Source organism: Saccopteryx bilineata, chromosome 2, assembly GCF_036850765.1.
Source record: "Saccopteryx bilineata isolate mSacBil1 chromosome 2, mSacBil1_pri_phased_curated, whole genome shotgun sequence".
Taxonomy (NCBI): Eukaryota; Metazoa; Chordata; class Mammalia; order Chiroptera; family Emballonuridae; genus Saccopteryx; species Saccopteryx bilineata.
This window is the reverse complement of record NC_089491.1, coordinates 362,178,447-362,199,843: the sequence shown is the minus strand read 5'-3', so window position 1 is coordinate 362,199,843 and position 21,397 is coordinate 362,178,447. Positions and strand designations below refer to the sequence as shown.

General features: G+C 43.3%; 1 protein-coding gene across 1 annotated transcript in view; it reads left to right on the top strand.

Annotated features, from left to right (window-relative positions):
* The first annotated feature begins 14,657 nt into the window (after positions 1 to 14,657).
* CPD (carboxypeptidase D) overlaps positions 14,658 to 21,397 on the top strand; it is an 84,363-nt gene continuing 77,623 nt past the window's right edge. The window contains exon 1 of the mRNA XM_066263126.1: positions 14,658 to 15,479. Within this exon, the coding sequence (XP_066119223.1) occupies positions 14,725 to 15,479 (755 nt within the window). The 5' untranslated portion in view covers positions 14,658 to 14,724. The remainder of the gene's footprint in view (positions 15,480 to 21,397) is intronic.

The following is a 21,397-nucleotide window of genomic DNA, read 5'->3' as shown; positions in this document are numbered from 1 at the left end:
ATAATATTCGATTTCCTCTTTCTTATCGGCATCTGAGGGTGGTCTTATTGATAGCACGCAGGCGCACTCCCTCGCGGCTTGAATGAGCGTCGCTGCTGCGGTAGCTTCCTCCACACCCTCGTCTCTCAGATTCAAGTGATAACAGTCCTTTTGCTTTCAGTTTGTGTGGAACTCCGGAATGCTCCGAGGATAAATTTTTCTGTTTCTAGTTGATAAATTTGTTGTGATTTAGGGGAGAGCTGTCGGACGCGCTTCTCACGGCGCCATTTCCGTGACGTCCTTGTCTAGCTTTTAACTCTGAAAGCTTTGTCTTTTTCTACAATTCCCATGCTCCAAGCCTAAATGTTTTGGTTATTGGAGCCATCTTGGAAATCTCTATTCCCTCTCTGGCCTCACCCATTCCGACACTGCTTTTCTCTAGCCTTGCCATTCACCAGGTTCTGCCTGGTTTAACATTATCCCCAGACTTCAGCTACTGGACCCCACTGGTACATGAGTTCAGTTATAAGCAGTGACATCTAATTCTATTGTTCAAGGATATGATGGACAAGGCCACATTTGCTGAAGCCATAGCTTTATGATTTGGGTCACATAACCTCCCAATTTCTATATTTTTAGATAGTGTTGAAAGTATGAAATGATTTATTGTGAGAGAGGCAAGCCATTCCCTCCCTCTTATATCTTGGTGTTCTCAAAACCTTCTCCACATCTTGAAGCCCAGCTACCAAAAGTTCATTCAGCATCCTGATATGAGAGGCCAATGATTGTGTGGGATTTGCCTGCAAGCAGGCTGGCCCCCTTTCCAGAAGACCAATTCCTCCCCCTGCGGCTATCTCATCCTCTTCCTCTCATTAACAACCATGGTGGTTCCCAGAAGTTGAGCGAGGTGCAGTCATGGTAGCCAGAAAGGCAAGAGTCATTTTGCCATGAGCCTTTTAAGGATAGGGCAAGTGTCTAGCTGTGTTACCCCTTAAGGTACCGGCAAAGCAGGAATAACCAAAGTTAAAACAAGAGAAACACTCATCTTTTATTAATATAATCTGAATTTTGTGATCTTCACATCTAGAAAGAAGCCATTTTTTTTATAATAAATTTTTATTAATGGTAATGGGATGACATTAATAATCAGGGTACATATATTCAAAGAAAACATGTCTAGGTTATTTTGTCATTAAATTATGTTGCAAACCCCTCGCCCAAAGTCAGATTATCCTCCGTCACCCTCTATCTAGTTCTCTGTGCCCCTCCCCCTCCCCCTAACTCTCTCCCTCCCTCCCTCCTATGTCCTCCCTCCCCCCCACCCTTGGTAACCACCACACTCTTGTCCATGTCTCTTAGTCTCATTTTTATGTTCCACCAATGTATGGAATCATGAAGTTCTTGTTTTTTTCTGATTTACTTATTTCACTTCTTATAATGTTATCAAGATCCCACCATTTTGCTGTAAATGATCTGATGTCATCATTTCTTATGGCTGAGTAGTATTCCATAGTGTATATGTGCCACATCTGAAAGAAGCCATTTTAATTTTAGCATCTATATATTCAGTTTGTGTCATTTTGGAAAATATTATTTTGAATTTTCTTTTGGGGAAAGGACACCATAATCTCTTCAGTGCTTAAGGTCTCTGAGGCTCTTCTTAATCCGATTTAGTTGTGTTTTCCTCAGTTCTGTATGTCCAGAGCCTTGTACTGAGTCTGGCATAGAGACTATGCTTATTCAAGTTCTGTTAGATGGCCTGACCAGGCTGTGGCACAGTGGATAGAGCGTTGGACTGGGATGCAGAGGACCCAGGTTTGAGACCCCGAGGTCACCAGCTTGAGCGTGGGCTCATCAGACTTGAGCAAAAGCTCACCAGCTTGGACCCAAGGTCGCTGGCTCAAGCAAGGGGTTACTCGGTCTGCTGAAGGCCCACAGTCAAGGAACACATGAGAAAGCAATCAATGAACAGCTAAGGTGTTGCAACGCGCAACGAGAAACTAATAATTGATGCTTCTCATCTCTCTCCATTCCTGTCTGTCTGCCCCTGTCTATCCCTCTCTCTGACTCACTCTCTGTCTCTGTAAAAAATAAAATAAATAAATAAAATTAAATAAAAAGTTCTGTTAGATGATTTAATAAATGGATAGAGGACCTGCAAAGCAGAATGAAGTGCAGAGAAGGGGTAAAGATGGGTGTGGGGGTGGGGTAGTGTTGGGAAGCAGCATTAGAGAACCTGACAGGAACATCTGCTCTGGTGCCCCTAGGGATTTGCTATAATTTCTACCCATTTTTGTCTTGTCTTTGGTTGCATCAGTTCACTCGCTTTATCTGGTTTCATTGGCTGTTCTTTTCTTTCTTTGAGATGCAAAAAGTGTTTCCCTTTTCCACTGAGCATATAAACTAGTAATTGCTTCTAACAAGGGTCATTTTTGCAAACCCACTACCTTATTCTGGGTCCCAGGCACACAGGGTTTTTCCCAGGGAGCTTTGGTTCTTGTGTGGGCTGGTAGCATTTTGATAGCTGCGTCTCCTCATAACTGCCGTAACTCCTTTGCACCATCCTCACCCAGACCTAAAACGGAAAGAATACTGCAGATTGTTCCCATAAATAGCACCAATCTCTTCACCTTCTGGAGCTTCATCTTGTACTCTTGAGATGGGGTCCAGCTGGCTGGGTGTGAATGTGCTTTGTTTGTGCCAAGTCAGTCTCAGCAAGTATTTTCATCAAAATTAGAGGCTGCAATGGTTGGCTGCCAGAGCATTCCTGGGAACTGACTATTTTTTCTTGTTAAGAGGTGTGAGCTGTGCTCCAGGGCCCTTATGCAAGAATCAGAGTCCCAGCTTCTTGCTGTTTTTATTGGAGGATGTCTTAGATCTGGATGCACCCTTCTGTATCTGTGCAAGCGAGCACCTGTCCCATTTGCATTTGTTGCTGAAACCTAGGGCTAGCCTTGGGTAAACCTATAAAATAGATCAGAGGTATAACCCAAGCAACACCAAACTAAGCCTTTTCTCAGCACAGCGTCACATCCAATAGAAATCCAAATCCAGCTCCCATAAAAGCATTGAAAAGTACAATATGGTGAGTCTTCACTGAAGTCAACATGTGGACACCTAGAAGGAAGTTATGGAGCCCATTACTGAGCACGCCCTCTCTCTTCTACAGTCTCACACTCAAGAGCTTCCTCCACCGGGCACAGATAGGAACAGGGCACAGATAGGAACAGCTCGAAGTCCCTTTCTCTTTCCCTGCCTCTCTCTTTAAAAAAAGAGTTTCTTCCAATCTTACTGTTCTCTCTAAAACTCCTCTACCCTCACATATACTTTTTATTACCCTCTCCCCTCTCAGAGAAGGCAGGGTGCTGGTATTTTAAAAAATTTTGAGATAAAATTTATATAACATAAAACTAATCATTTAAAAATGTACATTCACAGCATTGTGCAACCATCCGCTTTATCTACCTTTAGTTCCACACTATTTTCATTACCCCAAAAGAAGCCCTGCAGCCTAGCCTGTGGTGGTGCAGTGGATAAAGCGTCGGCCTGGAATGCTGAGGTTGCCGGTTCAAATCCTTGGGCTTGCCTGGTCAAGGTACATACAGGAAGCAACTACTATGAGTTGATGCTTCCTGTTTCTCCCCCCTCTTTCCTTCTCTCTCTCTCTGTCTCTCCCCTTTCTCTAAAAATTAATAAATAAAGAAAATTTAAAAAGAAAACAAAAAAAGAAACCCTGCACCTGTCAAGCAAGCATTCCCCCATTCCCCTGCACTTTTATTTTTAAAAAGCTCCCTAGGTGGTTCTAAAGGGTGACCAGAGTTGAGAACCTTCAGTATCAAGCAATCTATCTAATCTTGCTTGGGGCTTCCCCTTTTGACATCTTTACCTTTTACTCCAGTGGACTAAGCAGCCAAGCTAAAAATCCTCCTTAGAAGTGTGGGGGCAAGTTCTGTTTTTGCACTAGTCACATGACAACCCTATTCCTTGCCTTTTAGCATTTCTCTCCCTCTCCTGTCCCACCCACTTATATCTCACTCTCACCCACCCTTACTCTCTAGCATCTGTTAGTCCTCTCTAAGGTAAGAATCCCCACCTTTTCCAAACCCTCTCTGGTGTTAGCTGACAGAATCTCAGGATTCCTGAATTGTGTGCCTTTTAATTGAATAAAAGGCCTTTCAGACTCAGAGAAACTCCTCACTAATAGTACCTTTTAGGCACTAGACACACGGGGAGAAGATAGGACTGTTTGGGGAATGAAGCAGGCTTTCTCAGTTTCTCCTTTGTCTATGACTGGGACATATACTGAAAAAAGTTTAAGATTTGAAGTTGGAAGATAGTGTGGTCTTAGGCATCAGTTACTAATCTCTCAGGGCCTATATTCTCACCTTCAAAATGAAGATGATAATACTCACCTCAGAGGGTTGCATTTTAATAAGTTGCAGCCTTAGAAATGGATTCTGAATGAAGATGAATTTATTGAAAGAATATAGGCTGGCTTACAGAATTACCAGGAGGGCTGGTAAATCAGAAGTTATACACACATAGGAACAATGCCTCAAAGCAAGCGGCAGAACTTGGGAAACTGCTGCCACTGTCACCAAGTACCAATGCTACAGTTTGTCTTGCTACCACCACAGATCTGGGAGCTGGGTGTCCTGTTTGCTCGTGGCCCTAGAAACTGTGTGTTGCTGACACCCTCAGTCATAATAGCCAAGAAGAATTATCCACAGTCTCTGCTTCTTTGTATCACTAGTGCCCAATTCAAAGTCTGTTACAGGTTCACCTGCTTGGCCAAACCTGCAGTATTGTGCTCGTGTCCTGGGAAAGCAAGCACCTGGCATTTTCAGCCTGTGTAGTGGGAGCAGACCCTGCCTTTCAGCAAGACCCCTAAGGTGGAGCATTCCCCAAATGAGGGGAAGGGGTTTAGATACTGAACAAAAATAAGAACAAATGTTCCTTTTTAAATTGTGAGGATTAGTGAGACAAGCTGTATATTGTGAACTCTAAAGCCCCACGCAGGTATCAGCTATCAACACTTTGTACATACTGTTATTTCACCGTGGTGCAGCACTTCCTCTTCCCTTTCCTTCTCTTCTTTCACACACCCACCCCCACCCCGGGACAGGGAACCCAGGTGCACCTCATAAATGAGTGAATAAAATGTACTGCTGCTAAATTAAAGAAAGAGAGAGAGCGAGAGGGAGGGAAGGGGGGGGAGAGAGAGAGAGAGAGAGAGAGAGAGAGAGAGGAAAAGAAAGAAAAAAAAGGCGGCAGCAGCTCTGGCCAGATAGCTCAGTTGGTTAGAGCATTGCCCCAATACATAGAGGTTGTAGGTTTGATCCCGGGTCAGGGCACATACAGGAAGAGATGGATGTTTCTGTCTCTTTCCCTCCCTTCCTCTCTTTCTAAAATCAATCAACAAATTTGAAAAATAATTTTATTTATTCATTTTATAGAGGAGAGAGAGAGAGAGAGAGAAGGGGGGAGGAGCAGGAAGCATCAACTCCCATATGTGCCCTGACCAGGCCAGCCCAGGGTTTCGAACCAGCAACCTCGGCATTCCAGGTCAACACTTTATCCACTGCATTACCACAGGTTAGGCCTAAATAAATTTTAAAAATAAAATAAACCGTACTGCTGCTTTCACCTGCATGGTAAAGCAGGTTGGTATTGCTGGGTTGCCTTCTCAGCTTCCATTTCCTGCTTCCCCTTTGCCCTGATTTCCATTTGGGGATCCATGTAATTCTTGAGAATTTAATGTATGTATATAATTCTGGGGAATCAGATTCTATCTCTGGCCCCAGCAATGGAGTTCATATCCTATATTAAGCCAACCAGCACACACCGTCTTCCTGGCCATAGTGACTGATTTAGCGGTATGCATGTGACCTAAGCTGACCCAATCTGAACAGAACTCAGCAAAATTGACAAGACAAAGGCATCCTCTGTTTTTTGCTCAGTATGAATGAGAAAGAGTGAGGCTTTGGGAGCTTTTGGCAGCCCTCTTGGGACCACAGGGGAGTCAGACTTATAATAAATTCAACATTGTAGAAGGCAGGGCCAAGGGACAAAAAGAAAACAGGTGCTTAGTGACCATTCAGCCACAGGATAAAGACTTGCCTGAATCCAGACTTCTCCTATGAGCCAATAAATTCCAGTTATTATTTAAACTAGAATGAGTCAGGTTTTCTGATATACAACAGAAAATATTTGATACCTGCTTCCCTCCCTCCCTGCCTCATGAGAATAGAACAGCTGTCCATTTGATGCTGGCGAATAGTCTTTTGGAAATATGATCAAAATCACTGTCATGGTCTCATGACTGGGCTGCAGCATACCTATGCCTTAGAAACAGGTTTAACTAAATTTTAAAATAGAATAGGCTTGCCTAAACAAGAGGAAATTTTGAAAGAGATTTTGATAAACATCTCTAATTTCTTTTCGGCCTGGAGAGATAAAGACTCCAAGAAAGTAAGAGAAAACTCTGTAAAAAACAACAACCAATAATTAAGAAACCAGTGGTCCTAGCCAGTTGGCTCAGTGGTAGAGCATCGGCCCAGCATATGGAAATCCCAGGTTCTATTCCTGGTCAGGGCACACAGGAGAAGTGACCATCTGCTTCTCTACCCTTGCCCCCTACCCCTCTCTCTTTCTCTCTTTTCCTCTCCCACAGCCATGGCTTGAATAGTTCAAGCAAGTTGGCACTGGTCGCTGAGGATGGCTCCATGGCCTTGCCTCAGGCACTGAAATAGCTCGGTTGCTGAGCAATGGAGCAGCGGTTCCAATAGGCAGAGCATCACCTTGTAGGGGGTTTGCCAGGTGGATCCTGGTCAGGGTGCATGTGAGAGTCTGTCTCTGGCTCCTCACCTCCCCACCTCTCACTTAATAGCAATAATAATTAAAAAAAAAAAAAAGTCCTGACCGAATAGTTCCATTGGTTAGACTATCATCCTAAAGTACAGAAATCGCAAGTTTGATCCCTGATCAGGGCACATACAGCAACAGATCGATATTTCTGTCTCTCTCTCTCCCTCTCTTTCTTCTTCTCTCTAAAGTCAATAAAACTACAACAACAAAGAACCCAAATAAACCATACAAAAACAAAGTAAAATGTATTCCATCTAACTCATAGAGGGAGGTACTATGGAGTTACATCCTACCTGATTGTCTTAAAGCAGGTTCCTTAGAATCATAGTCTGAGACAAAGATTCTTGTGTGTATGATTGAGGGAGTGCTCTCAGAAGAACTTATAAGGAATGAAGGGAACCAAGATAGAGGAAGAAGCTAAGCAAGGATGAAAGAACTCTTACCTCGGCCTGATTCCATGCAAGCTCTGAAGCATAAAGTTTTCCAAGTTTGTTCCATCCAGGAGCAAGGAACCCTGCATCTGTGAGACAGTAAAAGGACCCTGGTGATAACAGGGTAGTGTGTGTGTGGGGGGGAGCCAGGTGCAGGCACCGTGTGCAGCTTTGCAGGAATTTCTGGTAAACTAGCTTCTTTTCTCTAAGAGAAACCTTTCCAAGAAGGGTGCAGGTGCAGGTGCAAACCGCAGCTAGAGGCGGGGTAGGCTGGCCTGGTAAAGAGGATCTGGGGTGAGGGACCAACAGCACCTGCTAAAACTGACGTGGTCAAAGATTCTCTTGAAAATTTTCTTAATTTGTCCATATTCAGACTTCATTCCATTGAAAAAAATTCCTTTTCAAAAATTAAATCATTCTTGGTTTTTGTTGCTTAACACACATCAGCAAATTTATGAAAATTTTAATTGGATGCTGCTTTGTGTTTTTCTCATCCTCATCTTCTATAGATAACTTTCTGTCAGTTCCTCCAATTCTTCTTTAAGTTAATATGTCTTTTGACACTCAGTTTATTCTTCAGTTTCTTCCTCCAGTCATTAACTATGTGTCTGGTCACCTGAATAATGCATTTCATTTCTTTGTTAATGACTACTAAACCCTTAAAATTATTCCCGCATTCTTTCCACAGTTTTCACTAACATAAACTTCTGTTTTGGGTGTGATTGCTTATTTATTTTTTTCTCATCGTTCTCATTGTAAGTTAGATGTGCACACAATGTACCTATAACTCAGACCGAGTGAAGTGCAATGAACCCCAGTGTATGATAGCAGGAGCTCTAAATAGATTTTGCAAATAGGGCTGGAGTTCCCACACTGCTGTGTGCCTCTGGCTGAGTGACTTGCCTGAGCTGGTTAGTGGCAGCTTAAAATTAGAACCTTCCTAGGCTGCCCTGCTAGTCCTCAGAGTTGTTGTAAGTATTGAGTAAGATAACAATGCAGGAAAGCACATGTAAAAATAATAATAGTATCATTATTATTTATTTATTATTATTATTTTTTACAGAGGCAGAGATAGACAGGGACAGACAGACAGGCACGGAGAGAGATGAGAAGCATCAATCATCAGTTTCTCGTTGCGCGTTGCGGCTTCTTAGTTGTTCATTGATTGCTTTCTCACATGTGCCTTGACCGCGGGCCTTCAGCAGACCGAGTAACCCCCTGCTGGAGCCAGTGATCTTGGGTCTAAGCTGGTGAGCTCTTTGCTCAAGCCAGATGAGCCCGCGCTCAAGCTGGCGACCTCAGGGTCTCGAACCTGGGTCCTTCCGCATCCCAGTCCGACGCTCTATCTACTGCACCACCACCTGGTCAGGCTTTTTTTTTTTTTTTTTTTTTGCATTTTTCTGAAGCTGGAAACAAGGAGAGACAGACAGACTCCCGCATGCGCCCCACCGGGATCCACCCGGCACGCCCACCAGGGGCGAAGCTCTGCCCACCAGGGGGCGATGCTCTGCCCATCCTGGGTGTCGCCATGTTGCGACCAGAGCCACTCTAGCGCCTGAGGCAGAGGCCACAGAGCCATCCCCAGCGCCCGGGCCATCTTTGCTCCAATGGAGCCTTGGCTGCGGGAGGGGAAGAGAGAGACAGAGAGGAAGGCGTGGCAGAGGGGTGGAGAAGCAAATGGGCGCTTCTCCTGTGTGCCCTGGCCGGAATCAAACCTGGGTCCTCCGCACGCTAGGCTGACGCTCTACCGCTGAGCCAACCGGCCAGGGCCCTGGTCAGGCTTTAAAATATTTTTTACTCATTGCTTTTAGAGATACGGGGGGGGGGGGGGGGCGGAGAGAGAAAGAGAAGCATTCATTTGTTGTTCCATTTAGTTGTGCATTCATTGGTCACTTCCTATATGTGCCCGGACTAGGAATCAAACCCATGACCTTGGTGTTTCAGGATGACGCTCTAACCAACTGAGCCAACTGGCTGGGGCTGAAGGTGATATTATTATCTGCAGACTGTTATTGACAAAATACTTATCTTTCAAATCCCAAATTTGATTTCAAGCAGTTGCTTTTGGGTTCTGAGGTTATTTAATCTCTTACTGGTATTCCTTGGGCTTCAAGATGCTAGGATTTGACTTTCTCTTGCAGAGGCAATCCAGAGCAAGTGGCCACTTCTCTGGGTGGGTTAACATTAGGGGGCCCTGGTCATTCAGCCAAATTCAAATGGAAGGTTTTTTGTTTTGTTTTGTTTTGTATTTTTCCGAACCTGGAAATGGGGAGGCAGTCAGACAGACTCCTGCATGCACCCGACCGGGATCTACCCAGCACACTCACCAGAGGGCGATGCTCTCTGCCCATCTGGGGGGTCTCCCTGTTGCAACCAGAGCCATTCTAGCGCCTGAGGCAGAGGCCACAGAGCCATCCTCAGCACCCAGGCCAACTTTGCTCCAATGGAGCCTTGGTTGCGGGAGGGGAAGAGAGAGACAGAGAGGAAGGAGAGGGGGAGGGGTGGAGAAGCAGATGGGTGCTTCTCCTGTGTACCCTGGCCAGGAATCGAACCCGGGACTCCTGCACACCAGGCCGACGCTCTACCACTGAGCCAACCAGCCAGGGCCTCAAATAGAGGTTTTAACAGTGATCCAGTCTTTCCTCTCTCTTGTCTATATTCATCTTCTCAGGGACTTCCCAGCCTCACAGGCTGGCTTTTCAGAACCCAATTATTTGGATTGCATCCACACTTTTCATGTTCTAGATGGCTCATCAAAAACAAAAAACAAAATCCTTCTGTTCCATGTTCCATTAGCTTTCACGTCTAGATAACATGTTAGACAACTGCTTGTTGGTCCCTATTAAGTGTCAATAACTGAAAACTATTTTTACTCTCATTTTCTCTCTTTCACTCTTTGGAAATGATTACTTCACACCTTTCTCTCTCTCCTCAAGCCTCCAACACCTACTATATATAGCATGCTTACTCTCAGCTGATGGCCTCACTTCCCATTTCATTAAGAAAATAAAGGCAATCAGCAGAGAACATTCCCAAGTTCCCAGGACCTCACCTACCCACTTATTTGCACCTGTGCCTATGTGTTGTCTTTCCATTTGTGACTTCAGATGGAGTGTCTGTACTCCTACCTAAGACCAGTCCTTCCATTGGTGTATCAGATCCTATCCCTGCTCAACTGTTCATATTTAAAGGCATAGCTCCATCAATTCTCCTCCTTGCTAATGTATCATCAAACTTTCCCTCTATTACATCATTCCCATCAGTATGTAAACCATCCATAAATTCTCCCATCTTAAAAAGAAAAAGCAAGAAACAAACCCAACCCCCCACCAAATCTCTCTGGGATTCCCATCCCCATTCAGCTTTGTCCGATTTTTCTACTCCCCTTTATAGCAGGATTCCCCAAAAGAATTATTTCACCAACTCTACTTCATGACCTTCTAATCTCTCTTGAATCCACTCTATTTAGGATTTCCCTGCATCATTCCATGACAACTGCTCTTATAAAAGTCATCAGTAACCTTTGCATTGCTAATCCAGTGGTCAATTCGATTTAGTCCCACATTTCTGCCTCAAGTGCTCTCTTCTCCATTTTTTTCTGTTTAAGAATTCTTCTTCTTCTTCTTCTTCTTCTTCTTCTTCTTCTTCTTCTTCTTCTTCTTTTTCTTCTTTTTCTTCTTGTTTTAGTGAGGGGGGCAGATAGGGACAGACAGACAGGAAGGGAAAGAGATGAGAAGCATCAGTTCTTCGTTGTGGCACCTTAGTTGTTCATTGTTCACTTTCTCATATGCGCCTTGACCAGGGGGCTCCAGCCCAGCCAGTGACTGCTTGCTCAAGCTAGCAACTTTGGGCTTCAAGCCAATGACATTTTTTGGGGGGGGTTCAAGCCAGCGACCATGGGGTCATGTCTATGATCTCACACGCAAGCCAGTGACCCTGCTCTCAAGCTGATGAGCTCACAGTCAAGCTGGTGAGCCCTTAGGGTTTCAAACTTGAGTTGTCTGTGACCTAGGCCAATGCTTTATTCACTGTGCCACTGCCTGGTCAGGCTAGAATTCTTCTTCTTATTAAAAACAATAAAAGTAATGATTTCTTCCAAATAAAAATAAAAACAATTAGGCACAATAAGAGATAAAAACAACAACTAATAATAAAATAGAACAATTATACTATAAAAAATGCTAATTTCTGAAAGCTTATTACATGCCAAATAACAAGTATTACATGAAAGGTTATATGCCTATTATCTCATTTAATTCTCAGAAAAATGAAATAACTTTCCCAAGTTAAAACAGGTAGAAAATGGTTAATCGAAGATTTGAACTCAGTTCTCATGCCAAAACTCACGATCTAATAATGGTATTGGCGAAGTTTCCCCTGGCTTCGTATCACAATTATTTGCTTTTTTCTCTGTGTTCCAATAGCATTTTTTTAAAGTTCACTACATAAAACGAATTTTATTATAGAGATTAAAAACACAAACTCCCAGATGCGCTGGGTTTGAGTCCTGGATCTATGCGATGGCTTGCCAGCTGGGAGACCTCATGCCTCAGTCTCTTTATCTTTGAAATGAGAATGATAATGATACCTATCTCAGGATTGTTGTTAGAACTGAATGTATCAGCCGATGTAAAGGGTTTAGCACAGTGCCTGTTACATAGCACTAGCCCTGTGGACACATCCTATCCTGTCCGTGTTCTGCTTCTCTCACTGGATTCTGATCTCCTGGGACAGAGAATCCCTCATTTCTCTTCCAATCCTCCTGCATCCAGCACAGCAGATCTTTTACTAGATTGGGTGCTCCGTAAACATTTGTCAAATTGAATGTGTGAGTCTGTGGGTGTTTCTGCCAGATAATGTGACATTATAAGTTCAATTACCTAAGAGTCTTTTGAAGAAAGTGGCTACCGAAGTCAGGCAGGCCACCCAACAGCTTCGCCCTTTTTTAAAAAAATCCAAGGCATAACCACTCTGCTTCTGTGAACAGGAAGCCTTTTCCCAAGTTCCCTCACTTGTGAAGCCAAGACCTTCCTTGGGAGAGGAAGAAAGGGGCACCTGTCACAAGGTTCAAGACTTCAGGGACAGCTTGAGGTATTCAGCTGGAGGTTTCCCCTCCAGTGAGCAGTGACGAGATCAGGAGCTGTGGGTTTCACTTCTAACCACTGGCACACTGTGTCTGACAAGGATGGAAGGCTCCAGACCTCAAACAGGCTGCACACACACCACCTGAGGCCTGAGGATTCCTGGGAGGATGATGGCTCAAGATACTTCATATTATTTCACTGTTCTCAAGCTTGTTTACATTTCAAGCCTGCCTCACTAAGTGAGGCTGCAGGAGTGAGGTGGCAGGAAGAGGTTTCAAGGGAGAGTGAAATGGTAGAAAAGGAAATATTTGATTAAAGGCTAATATGTCCCCTGGGGTTTCTTTGATTTGGGTTATTGTCAAACTGCACGGTGCAATGATTAAGTACTCTCGAAGGAGAGTGGTCTCTGTACAGAATTGAGGTTTTGTTTCTGATGAGTTGCAGCTGCTGTATATGATGCAGACTAGACCAAATGGGGCACAGAGGAAAACAGCATTCACGGGACCAGAGTGACTGTGCTAAACTCATCATCTTTACCTAAGCCTGCGCTTTCTCCTATCTTTAAACACCTGCAAGTTGGTTTGGCTATAACTTGGAGTCAGCCTACAATCCTCTCTGTCACCAGATTCTGTCTACTTTCCCTTATAAAGGTCTTTCAAATCCACTTCCTCCTCTCCATGCCTTCAAGGATTTAGTCTCATAACGTCTTCTTGGATTATAATTTCCTTACATTTTTCTCAGTCTTGAGTTTTAGGCCTTTCACTCCATTCTCCATGTTACTTTCAGAGGGATTTTTCTAAACTAGCTTAAAATCCATCTGTGGCTCTCCATGGTTTTCCAAATTAAGAGCTCCCCAGAGCCTGGCTTGTGAGTTTCTTTGGGTTCTAGTCCTGCTTCTCTGGCTTGCTTCCTGTCTGGTCATCTCCACACCTATGGGTTTCTTCACAGCAAAAATCCTGATGTGCATGGTTTACAGAACATGCAGTATTTGCTCTCAAGCCTTGCAGCCTTCTTGTGCTTGCTCCCCCTGTCCAGAATTCTTCCCTCCGCACCCCCACTTTCTCTCCTTCTTCCTTCCTCCTCCTCAGGTAGAATAGGTTTCCTTTACCTGGGTCTCTTATCTCTACTGTAGCACTTATCACAAACTGTATCCAATCTCCAACTGAGTAGAATGGATTGCTGACTAGCATATATGCCTGGCACACAGCAGTTGCTTATTAAATACAGTATTTGACAAATGAATGAATTAACTCTTTACTAGTCATATTAGGGTTCAACCATAGTTCAAGGAAGGGGCCTTGAAATGCCTGGCTTTGAAATAAGGAAATACAAATTATTGCCATTACGTTGTTAGATGGGTAGAATTTCACACTTGATAAGAAGATTGTGAGGTTTTGTTTCTTCAAGCTAAAGTGACAAAAACCTACTTTAAAGACCTGTATAAAGGCCTCTTTAGAACATAAAATATTGTATCTGCCAGCTTTGACAGACCATTGAGGAGTTCAAGAATTATACTCTCCCAGCAAGTGTTTCCAGAAATGCCATACCTGCTGCTTCTAATGATAACACTTAAACAACTCGCTCAGGAAAGCTCTGAAAGGTGGGCATGTGAACTATGAAATGAAATCTGCCTACAGAAGGCTGAGACCAGCACACACAGGAACTAGTGGCAATGAAATAATATGGGGTGACACCAAAGAAATATATAAATGAACACAAAGGGAGTCTATTACACATCAGATAATCTGCAAAACGTAAAGGAGACACCTCCTTTGAACGCGGGAACTAAAATTGGAATGTAGTGCTTTGTGCAGTAGTGAGCCTCTATCACTCCAAGTATCCCATTCTCTTCAATTGCTTGCAAGGCGTTGGGCTCAAGCCTAGGCACAACGACTCCGGTGAAGGGTGAAAGGCGGAAAGGGCTTAAGCTCCCTTATGCTTTTCCAAGGTACATTCTTTGGAAACTTTTGATTCTTGGCTCGGTAGCGTTAAAGCGCAGCCGGGACAAAGTGCAACAAAGCTGGTAAGGGAGCTAGTAAAAATACTCAGAAGAAGGGGTACGCCATAAAGAAGAGACTGAGCCAGCAGAGGAGAAACGGAGACAACGCAGGAGTGAAAATAGTGAACAGGCAAAGAGAGTGAGAGGAACCGAAGCGTAGGAAGTGAGTGACCAAACTCGTCCGGGAAAGGAGGAAAGCAGGATCAAAGGAATCGACTACTTTAAGGAAAGTCCCGCCCCCAGGCGTGACGCCACAGAAGGCCCTTCCGCGATTGGCTGAGACCCGAAGGTTGCTAGGCGCAAGGGGATCCGGCGGGCCCCGGCCGCTGGAGCGCGGAGCCGAGGTTAGCTGTGCTGCTGGAAGATGGCGAGCGGCTGGGGCGCGCGGCCGCCCAGGCGGCCAGAGCGCCTTCCGCAGTTGTCGTACCTGATGTTGCTGCTGCCGCTGCTGCTGCTGCTGCTGGGGAGCCCGGCCCGGGCTGCGCACATCAAGAAGGCGGAGGCGACGACAACGACCACGAGCGCGGGCGCCGAGGCAGACGAGGGCCGGTTCGACCGCTACTACCACGAAGAGGAGCTGGGCTCGGCTCTGAAGGAGGCGGCGGCCGCGGGGCCCCCGGGCCTGGCCCGCCTTTTCAGCATAGGCAACTCGGTGGAGGGCCGGCCTCTGTGGGTGCTGCGCCTCACAGCCGGCCTGGGGCCACCACCCGCTGATAGTGACTGGGGTCCCAACGCCGAGGGGCCGCTGCTGCCCGGCCGGCCGCAAGTGAAGCTGGTGGGCAACATGCACGGCGACGAGACCGTGTCGCGCCAGGTGCTGGTCTACCTCGCCCGCGAGCTGGCAGCTGGCTACCGCCGCGGGGACCCGCGTCTCGTTCGCTTGCTTAACACCACCGACGTGTACTTGCTGCCCAGCCTCAATCCGGATGGTTTCGAGCGCGCCCGCGAGGGCGACTGCGGCTTTAGCGACAGCGGACCTCCGGGGTCCAGCGGCCGTGACAACAGCCGAGGCCGCGACCTCAACCGCAGCTTCCCGGACCAGTTCAGCACGGGTGAGCCCCCGGCCCTGGACGACGTGCCCGAGGTGCGTGCCCTCATGGACTGGATCCGCAGGAACAAGTGAGTGCCTTCCTCCTACCCGCCCCAGCCCACAAGAGCCTCTCGGGCAAAGGCTGGGCCCTGCACTCCGTAGACGCTCAGACTTGCAGGCCTAAGGGATCAGGGTAGTTAGGGTGGAGGGCGATGTCCCGTTACCGGGACGGGGCCCAGAACGCTTATAGCCTCCTGTTCGCCGATTGTCCGAGAAGCGCTGCTTAGAGACTGTTGTTCGTTTAACGGATGCGAAGAGAGCCGTTTGGCTGGAGGCAAGACTCCTCTCGGCATTCTGATCCCTATTTTCACAGGACCATAGAAATTGAGTGATGGAAGACACCTTAAGGATTGTCAGCTCCCTCATTTTATAGATAAGTTCTGTCAATATTGCTACAACCTGATGAGATAGACAGCATTAACATTCCTGTTTTCCATATGAGGAAATTGAGGGTCAGGTTAGTTCAATCATTTATCTATACATAGTACAGAGTAGCTGGGACTTAGGCTGGGGCACATTGTTAGTGCTCTTAGCAGCCATAGAGGGAGACTGTAGCCCAGAAATGATAAAGGACACTCCTAGGGTCTTCCTCCTGGTTATTTAACAGGAACGGGTTCTTTTCCAGCCTTTAATTCCTCTGACTTAGCCAAGGAGCATATGGATATGGCTGAAAACATGCAGATCTGGAACATTCATCTGTGAGCAGCTTCTTTTTTAAACTCTCTGAAGGGTTTCTGATGTCATTTGTGCACTTTATTGTCACACTTAATACATACCTTAAGTTATTAATTACCTTGTTATTAAGCACTATGTGGGATTTTAAAATTAAAAGCACGAGGATCTCAAGAAATCTGTGTATAACAAGAGAATATTATAAATACATATGGGTGTGGGTGTGTGTGTATATGTACCCAGTAAAACTTTATAGAAATTGTTCCTATTGCAAAATGTGTGTGGGCTGCAATAATATGGATTATCTCTGTGGAAGAGGTAGAACTTGAACTGAGTCTTGAGAAATCGGTAACATTTTCAGCAAATCAGAAAAGGAATAAACTCCAGATGCATGCACCTTGTCCCTTTTTCAAGGTTGACCTTTGCCAGCATATCCCTCTTTATTTGTGTCTTCACAAGGCTAGTTGATCTTTCCATCTTGATTTGAAGAATATTTTGAAATGATAAGTTAATAATGAGCAAAGAAGTTTCTCTGTGGGAGTCAGAACCATCTCTTCTACAAGATTTCAGTATATATAGCACCTAGAAAATTTGTGGACATTGTGACAATTTTAGAGTCTTTTTATCTTCCACCTTTCACTTTACTCCTCCTTTTGAGATCCCTTATAGATATTTAATTTCACATATGCTTTCAGGAATTTTTTTTTTTCCTTTTAAAGATAATCGTGTCATGACCTCTGAACATTTGCATAAGAAATATGACTTTACTATACATCTTGTTGTCCAAAGCTGTGATGGCCAGGGTTTGTCCGAGATGATATAATTAAATGGACTGTTTGCATTGCTTAAATGACATATTTAAAATGCCCTGTCACAACCCTTGCAGGGATATAAATTCTGTGACTAGATTCTTCTCTTCAGTGTTCTGCTGTAGCCAGAAATGAAAATGAGCTTTTATGTTGATGCAAGTCACCTTGAGGCTATATTGAAAACTTTAAACTTTAAAATTTAGAACCCAGAATTCACACTCTGGTTAACTCCTTTATATCCCCAGTATTTAATTATTATAAGTTATAGTCTGGGCCAGTTTGTTTAATGATAGGAACTTGTGGGGAATTTAAAAGCTCATCTGTCTCAGATGGTATTACATAGAAAGTCATTTTGTTCTGTGACTAGACTACTCAACTCATATCCAACCATTCTTCAAACATGTAACTCTTAATTAGAAGAGAAAGTACGTGACAGTATATTGGGTGAAAAGAACCCCCATCTATCCTGTCTTCAAAAATTAATTCAAAATGCATATTCTTTAATGATTAATGGCAAAGGACATTGATATGTGAATAAAATTTAAAACATAAGCCACACACAATTTGAGACTGATTGATGCCTAACTATAGAGTCAGCTTTATGGATAGGAAATTTAAAAACCACAAATGTTAGTCTGTATGCGGAAATTACCTTTTTCAGTGTATTTTGTGAAATATATCATTTAAATAATTTCTTGGTATCTTACTCACTTAGAGATATTAGAAACAGATGTTTGTTGTTATTTTTGAGTATGTAAAAATTTAAGACTTATTTCCTCCTGCTTAGGAAAGTGAAGTTGTTTTCTTTGTCTCACTTTAAACATCATCTAATGGGTGTTTTTGTACTCTTGATAATTGAGACATATACTTAGGAAAATACACAGGTGGTGGTGCAGTGGATAGAGCATTGGCCTGGGCTGAGGACCTAGGTTCGAAACCCGAAGTTTGCCAGCTTGAGCGCAGTCTGGCTTGAGCATAGGCTCGCCAGCTTGAGTGCAGGGTCCCCAGCTTAAGCGTGGGATCATAGGCATAATAATCCCATGGTCACTGGCTTGAGTTCAGAGGTCACTGGCTTGAGCAGGGGGTCACTGGCTCAGCTGCAGTCCCTCCCCCATCAAGGTACATATGAGAAGCAGTCAGTGAGTAACTAAGGTGCCACAACTATGAATTGATGCTTCACATCTCTCTCCCTTCTTGTCTGTCTGCCACCCCCTCTCTCTAAAAAAGAAAGAAAATATACAAGCTTTTAATGCCATTATTAAAGATTTTACAATTTACTTGATTCCCGTATTTTTGTCACACTGTATTTCTTTAATTAAAGATATCTGCCTAGATTTTAAAAGATTAGCATATAATTTTTTTGATATCTTTGTGAAAAGTGTTATATTGTTAGGGGTGGGGGCCGATTTTCTTTGGAGGATTGTGTGTACAGTATATCTATAATTTCCTGAATCTTCAGAATTTAATTTAACAGACACCAAGTTCTTCTAATTTTTAAAAGTTATTTATAGGGTTATCTGTAGAGCATAATAGAGTTAACTTAGAGATTTACAATTTAGTATCTATAGACTCTTGTTTATAATAGTTATAATATATTTAGCAGCCGTTTTGTGCCAGGAATGAGATATAATGCTAAAGTCAAGTATGGGAAACACTTAAGAGAATTGATTTAAATGGAAACCATAAAATACCTTTTAAATAAAATTGGACTATTATGCAAAGTTGGTTTGACAAAGAGTGTTATTGATACTTGCAAAACTGTGTAAATAGCGTAAGGAAAATCTAATAATTAAGTTTTATCACTCTAGTACATTGCCAGTATGTCATTGTTGTAAGAATTTCATATTTGGTTAGGCCATTTTAATATATTTCTAAGAAGTGTTGCAAGAATTGTTGAACAAAGCAGACCATAGCATTTAGTAGAGAATATTGAAATCTGAAGTTTTAATTGAAAATATATAAATAAGGTAGCATGTTTCAGTTATTTAGAATATGTATTCATTTTATTTCTCAAAAATATGAATGCCTTGAGGGTGTTTTTCTGTTTGTTTCTTCATGGAGGTACTCCCTAGTATATAGATGTTTTGGCACACAGTTGACACTCAAGAAAATTTGTTACTGAATGGATCAACTGGGCTCCTTCTTGTAACTTTACCAAAGTCAGTGAGGGGAAAGTATTTAAGTTATTTTAGGCATGCAAACCAGAAAATAAGTGGTTAGTACGTCAAGCTATGAGTTATGAGCTATGAGCAATGTTTTAAGACTGTTAGGAAAAAAAAAAAAGAATGTTAGAATATAAAATTCATTTTTGTTTCTGTATCATTGTGTCATCCCAGGTCTGGCAGTAGAACGATAATCTGTAAGACAGTGATCCCTAAGCATGATGCTAGATCTCTCAGTCTAGGAACTTGACTGAACATTTCTTGAGCAAAGAATGAACATTTCTTGAGCAAGTGCTATAAGGCAGTCATTTTGCTGGCATTGTTTCACAAGTATCATTTTATTTAATTCCCACAAGCATAGTAAGCAAGTAGGTTTAATCACCGTTTTACAAATGAGGGAGAAACGGGGGGTTCGATGAATATAGAGGCAATACATTCTCCTGATCATACTTTTAGTGACCCAGGTCTGGGAGACTGAATGTTCTTATGCATTTTTGGCTGGCTCCATAGCCTGTGCAGTTGCCACTATACCAAATGGCATTCTCCTGTGGTGTCTGGAAGAGTGCTAATAATTATATTAGTTTTTAATTAGTCTCTTTTTATAGTCTACTTTAGAGTTTAATCACTGTCTTTAATGGCTAAGTTTTATCTACTGATGAACAGATTCTGTGTAATTTTCATTGTTTGATCTCTTCTGGGACATATTACAGGTTTAATTTTCTTTCAAGCATGTAGTAAAGAATGTAATATATCAACCTCCTTTAGAATTTGTGTAGGTCAGTTCCATTTCAACCACAAAAAGGTAGAAGCAAGAAAATCCAATTTCAAGTACAAAGAGAAAAGTGTTTAATCCATACTCAGTGATGGTTTAAACTGTTACGTGAGAGAGAGAGATGTATAAATAGGACTTCAGCTTGTTTTTACCTTTAGCTTTCAACAAAAAAGGAGGACTTCTCTAGCTATAAATATGACCACATTGTAAATGGGTTCACTTAAAAGTAGAAACATAAAAAAGTAAAAATGCTTCTTTCATAGGAGCAGTCTTGCCTCTCTGTCAGTTTATTTTCTAATGGCCCAATCAGGAACCTTGGACCTAGAAAGAGCTGCTTTTACAGTGATGCAATGGAGGACTAGTCTTTTATGTGCTGTATTGTTTTTCTCTGAAAGCAGCTCAGTGTATCAGGTTCCTTCCCCCATCCCTGCCAGTCTTCTCAACTGGAGCTTTTCTCTTGAAAATGTGAATTTAGTGTGTGTGTGTGTGTAAGTGTAATGTGTGTGTGAAAGAGAGAGGGGCAGGGAGGGAGGGAGAGAGGAGAAGGGAGAGAGATGAAAAGCATCAATTTGTAGTTGCATCACTTTAGTTGTTGATTGTTTCTCATATGTGCCTTGATGGGGGTAGGGATGTGTGTGGCTTCAGCCAAGCCAGTGACTCCTTGCCCAAGCCAGCGACCTTGGGCTTGAAGCCAGCGACTTTTGGGCTCAAGCCAAAGACCTGGGATTATGTTGATGATCGCACGCCCAAGCTGGTGACACCCCCCCCCCCCCCACTCAAGCTGATGACCTTGGGGTTTCGAACCTTGAACCTTGGCATCCCAGGACAACAGCTCTATCCACTGCACCACCACTGGTCAGGCTATATATATCTTCTTGTTTGATTTTAGAGAGAGAGAGAGAGAAGCATTCATTTGTTGTTCCACTTTGTTTTGCATTCATTGTTCACTTCCTGTATGTGCCGTGACCAGAGATCAAACCCACAATCTTGGTGTTTTAGGATGACGCTCTAAATGACTGAGCTAATGGGCCAGGGCTGAAAATGTGAATTTAGTATTTTGTGAACCTGGAGCAGGGTAAAAAACATCCTGTTTTAAATTAGACTCCCTATCTTAAAAATTCTCTTTGGACAGTAATATAAAAAGGATGAAAGTTATTAACCTAACTAATATAATATATTCAACAAATATACCAGCCATGCTTTCTACGAAATTAACACATTACAAAATACAAGTTTTAGGTTGAACTATATGCAGTTGTCAATTTTGTAGGTCAAAAAAATGATTAAATATTAGCAAATTCATATTGTTTGACTTACTACATGAATTTGGAATTCTCTGAATAAGACCTCTCCTGAAAACATTAATTTGTACTGTATTGTTTAGGTACCTTTTTTTTTTTTTTTTTGGTATTTTTCTGAAGCTGGAAACGGGGAGAGATAGTCAGACAGACTCCCGCATGCGCCCGACCGGGATCCACCCGGCACGCCCACCAGGGGGCACGCTCTGCCCACCAGGGGGCGATTCCCCACCC